Source organism: Styela clava, chromosome 8 (genome assembly GCF_964204865.1).
Source record: "Styela clava chromosome 8, kaStyClav1.hap1.2, whole genome shotgun sequence".
NCBI classification, from domain to species: Eukaryota; Metazoa; Chordata; class Ascidiacea; order Stolidobranchia; family Styelidae; genus Styela; species Styela clava.
Window position 1 is genome coordinate 17,581,658 of NC_135257.1, and position 5,583 is coordinate 17,587,240.

General features: G+C 37.5%; 1 protein-coding gene across 1 annotated transcript; it reads left to right on the forward strand.

The window, feature by feature from the left end:
• The first annotated feature begins 1,914 nt into the window (after positions 1 to 1,914).
• Positions 1,915 to 3,888, forward strand: LOC120346096 (uncharacterized). The gene has a single exon (XM_039415747.2). It carries the CDS (start codon positions 1,927 to 1,929, stop codon positions 3,091 to 3,093), a length of 1,167 nt encoding a protein of 388 aa, XP_039271681.2. The 5' UTR covers positions 1,915 to 1,926; the 3' UTR covers positions 3,094 to 3,888.
• The last annotated feature ends 1,695 nt before the right edge of the window (positions 3,889 to 5,583 follow it).

Here is a 5,583-nt window from a genome sequence, read left to right on the forward strand (position 1 = left end):
TATAAAGGCGCGTCTTTGGAAATTTGTTTGTCTCAAAAAAAAAAAAATTCGAATTAAAATTGGTTAATACATACTACTGATAAAGTTAAGTTGATTTACCGATTTTTTTTAACGTTTTATAGACGAAAATTTCCAAGATTTGCACCGACGTTTGAGACTTCTGCAAATTTCAATCAATATAAGCAGTACGGTGCGGTATACAGATAATTACCGTGTAAAGTTGAGCAATAATTTGCAACCTTTCATAGAAATTAATATTTAATTAGTTTGCTTTTCGGAAAAGATGTTTATATTAGGATAGAACTATAAATGACGAGAACGGAAGGAGGTGTAATTTTGGCAAAGATTCAAATGTGCGTGAAATTGCCATCACTTCATTCTTTAGTTGTTTTCAGGTTATGTACTTGAGTCGGTTTCAAATGAAGTATGTGAGATGCTGCCTCATGCAGAGAAAATATTTTCTGTGGTCGCAACAAAATGAATCAAGGGAGCATCTGAATTGTATTTTTGGCGCTCCAGAAGTGTGTGTACCAATATGGAGGTAACTAATTTTGTTCGCTGCTTTACATCAAGTTATGTAAAGGGACGGAACCTAAGAGCAGGGGGAATATTCACTTGGCTAACACTGACAATCCCGAACTCGTAATAGAATTAAAATAAGAAAAATATGAATAAAATTATGTCCTAACCTGGTACACACACTACGGGAGTGCCGTATTTTTGAATAAAATATATGAAGTTTTTGATATGTGTGGTCAATCTGTAAACATTCTCAATCCTAACAAATTACGCATACGTTAATCAATTCGTTGTAATTAATGCGACCTGTTGTTTGTGGATTTGAAATGTATTTAATTATTGTGCACTAAAGTTTCAATTCTTCCACAAAAATTCAAGATAACCTTTATTGAATTTTTGAAAGTAAATAGGTATATCAGATATTTGAACTTTAAACAGGAATTACTGAATTTTTGTGAACAATTTTGAAATACTATCGTAAAACTTGTGTGAGTTTATCGTATATTTCACGATGACCGAATCAAGCGATATCAGCGTCGCATGGATTTTCAGACAATTTTAGGACCATCAAGCAGTGACCATATGTAATCGATGTTTAAATTACTAATAAATTACAGTTATGACTTACCTAAAAATGGCTTGAAATCTATTTCTTCAAAGTATAGTGAATGGGCTACAAAAAGTCAGCTGAACCGAAGAATATTAGGTAGGCGTATCCTCATGATGAGTATGAGTAAGACAAAAATTATATTTCCCGATTGGTATTTTAGAATGTGACTACGCCAAATTAGTCCATAATTGGCGAAATCGTACTGGTGACAGGTTAGTGTTTATTTATAATATTCTACATCAGAGATGAATATGAGAGTAATTCGAAGCGCGAGTTATTTAGCTTAAGCTGGGTCGTATGAGGGCTACTATGTGAAGCATTGATATATATGCTAATAGTTATTTTGTGTGATATTCTAGATTCAAGGTAATTTCAATGATATTTAGTTTGATCATGTTGTAGAATATTCATTTTGGACGTTCGCGCGAGAGGCAGATGGCGTGATTTTTTATTTTTTTAAATGTCTTGTTGTCAAGAATGGAAAACAATTTAACGATTAATAAATTTGGTGATTGGAAAAATATCTTACTGTGAATGAGCTGGTGTCCTGGCTATTTGTTCAGAACTAATACTCAAAAACATATATCTTTCGTTGATCCGATCATTCGAGCTTCGTCCTACGTTAGGTAGCCCCCTCTACGATCTTTGGGACAGCACATATACCGAATGTTATTTACAATTCTGCTGACATAAGCGCGCTTGCGATATGGGTGATCTGATATAAAAATTAGCCACGATTGCAATATTCAATCCATATATATTTTATCTCGTATTCTAAACAGATTTTTCCATAGATAATGAATATTTCCACATTTACACCCGTTGATGATGGTGCAGATCAAAGCACTGATCAGACAATTTACATTGTTTGTCAAGTTATCAATAGTTGTCTAATGGTTGCCACATTATGGATTTTACTTTGCCTGGTTATGTACGGAGTGAGGACTAAGAAATGGGCGAAGAAAAGCAAAAGGTCTGACATGAACGGTGGCATGGTTTATACCGCATCTGTAATCGCCGTAGCAGCGACTATTCCAAGATATATTGCGGACCAGATTATATTCAGTGCGGTCTATATTGATGGTGCGTTACGGTGGTGTGAATTCTTTATGGACACAGGAAACGCCACTTATTTTATGGCGTTATATCCAATATATTTATTTTTGTGGTTTCGACAGAAAGCGCTCTACGGTCACCCAGCAATGAAAAGATTAGCAGGAAAATGTGTGTCTGTCTTCGGCTGGGTGACGTTGGTTGGCTTGTCTCTAGCTGCAATTGGGGTGGGATTGATGTTCGTCGTTCCTTCCGACTATACTGGCAGTCCAAATGGATGTGTTGTTGATTTATTAAAATCTAACTCGTCTTACAGCACTGATGTTCCATATCGATTAAGCTACTATGTTTTAGTAGTCTTGTTAATCGTTGCCCAACTGGCTCTACTCAGTCTTTTTATTTACCCCATGGTTCGTAGCAACGCAATACAAAACAGCAGACGATTGTCGCAATCTTCAACAAAACCGCACGTAATTGATAATCTAGACGACATCGATGGTTTGCCCGGGAGAAAGATCAGCAGATTTCGTTCCTACATGTCAACAATCCGAGATGCGAGCAGGAAAATTTCAACTTCGTCTTTGGGGAAAAAACCAAACACAGTTCAAAAGACTATACGAAGATCAGTAGCTTGCGCTTCCATTTCTATGGTTTCTGATGTCCTTGCCATGGCTGCCGTATCATTCGTGATACCTCAAACAGTCCCCCGTTCGCTGACAAACACCGTGTACGATATAAGCACACTTGTTAGTGTTCTTAGTATTTTAGCAACCTTCAGTAACTATCGGGATATACTAACTGTTTGCTTTCGAAAGTCGCCTTCTGGCGGATCGGAAAAGTTGTCACAAAGTGGCGGCGACGATAGTAGAGCATACAGTGACAGATCTTATAATCAAACCTCGTCAGTATAAAACTTCGATGGTATTCAAGAATGTTGGGCCCTTCAATGAACGGATAAAGGCAGATCCAACAAAATGGCTATTCAGGATGGCGCTGTAACGAGATGGCCAGGTCTATGCATTCGACCAAAAGTTCCGTACGACTCCGGTTTTATAAAAAAAAAATTGAGGCAGGGAAAATTTTTCAAAACGTTAACTTTGCAAACCATTTTCCGATTGGATCGAAAATATCGCCTTCAAACCTGGACTTCCACGTCATACTCGAGAGCAGTTCAAATAATTTCGACCTCTCTGCACAGAGGTTTAAAATACGGCTCCGAATCTCAAGCACTTGCAAAAGTTCCCAACTCCGGTTCCACGGTCACGATTTACAGACACTTTACCTAAACGTGAATCTGTACTGATACAGGTCCCAGTACTTCCCCACAATGTTGATCTGTGTAATGATTATTTAATAAAAGATTAGGACGCAATTACGGTATTATTTGGACAGTATTTCAATCTAATTTTATGTCGAATGTACATTTTACGTTTTACTGATACTAACTTATATGCATTTATTTTGGGCATGTTTTATCAAATGCTTTTTTTCTTTAGTTTTATTTGTTTTTTTTTAATAAAATTCTGTCAGAAAATATCAATATCGTCCAGGACGAAGGTCAATATTATTGTAGTTAGTATACCGATCCTGGAGAGGGGGAAAGCCGAAAAGAAGGCTTAATCATATGGTCTCTCGTCCGGTTACCAGTCTAAGTCGGGTATGGGATTAGTTACCCAGTTATTTGTTGCAGATGTATGGACATCGGCATGAACAATTTTTTCGCCCAATTTTAAGCTGTGAATTACGCGCTGGTACTTTCATGTTATTGTGACAAGCATAACTATCTGTTAAAGCAAAATGCAAACGCACAAGCGGCACAAGAGTTACTTTTCACGGCATTGAATTGCAGCAACTGGCGACGACGCAGCATTCGGTAAAAGTCTATTGCGTGACAGTCTCGCGTTTTTTTGCATTGATCAAATATTACTCTCACAACACGTTTCTATAAGGGATATTTAGCAAATAAAACATTTCAGCTTTTTTGTGAAAACAGGAAATATAAACAGACTAGTAACACGAGTATACTACTAATATAGACAGAGAAGACTATAACATTATGGTTTAGATTTAGATTTTATAATATCGAGATAGGATTGGAAATCGTTTGGAAAATTGAAATAAACACGGTTGTTTTACATTTGTTTTTGTTTAGTTGGGAGATTTCATGAAAAAGTATATTAACTGATTAATTAATGCAAACATGCGATCACGTATAGCTACGGTTCTTCTGTGGATAGTTGCAATAATATTCACATGAATACAGTTTGTAAGCAGATTGTCCTTTACCGAAAGGCCGTTACAATATAGGAACAATTTAGAATATTGTTAGAGAGTTATGTGTAGTGATAGGATTCGAAATTTCAAGAACGGGTTCTTTCTTGTATCGATACCGCTAACAACAAGTTCCATCATTCCAGAAAATATATATATGTCACTACAAAATCTACATTAACATGGCACTCTTTACATCAGATTTACTTTAATCGTCAGATGCGGTGCTCGTTGCACATTTGTTGCGGTCATATAACAGCCAAAACGAAAACGAGATAGCGATCAGAGATCGCTAACTTATCGATCTTACGGCGTGTATCCTTCGCTCTGACTCAATAGCGACACCGCGTGTCCCATCACTAATTAATTAATAACTCTCTAATTATACGACATAATTCTTCTGGTCCGAGATATGTTGAATGCACATGCAAAATTTAGAGCAGATTCCTCGCTTTCGTGAGATATCGCATGTGTCTAACAGACAGACAAATACCTCGATAGGTAACAAGATCGGGCTCGTTGATTACCGTGACATTTCAAGGAAGGGTTATCGACACCCGCCCAACTCCACCAATGGTTATGTGTAATAATATTCGTAGGGATATAGAAACGATACCATCAGGCGCTACACCAAGTTGTTAGCAATCCCTGTACATACATACAATACTTGATGTGCCAAACCAAATAGGCGACGCCAATTGTCTAACAACAATGCTTTAGACTTAGAGGACGTGGCTAAGGCAATGGGTTTTTCCTCGAATGCAGAGCAAAAGTATGACCTTGACTTTTTTGGCGCTCCCGTAGTGTGTGCACCAAGATGGCGGACACCGGAACGTAGTATGTGTGCCAGGCTATGGTTAGGCCATAATTTTATTCCAATTTTAGTTCTATTATGAGTTCGGGGACTAGCCAAATGACTTCCGTAGTATTTGTAACTGAAATTATGGCCTAACCATACCATGTTCCGGTGTCCGCCATCTCGGTTCACATACTACGAGAGTAACCTTTTTATTGAAGAACAAGTGCCTAATTGGCGTTGCGGGGTGGTCTGGCAAAAACACTCATGGAACACGGGAAGCGGTTTGACTATAGTTACATCACAAAACCCTCGAAAGGTGGAATTTATACAG

Coding starts and splice junctions, on each gene's coding strand:
- LOC120346096 (XM_039415747.2), top strand. CDS start 1,927: ATGAATATTTCCACATTTACACCCGTTGATGATGGTGCAGATCAAAGC.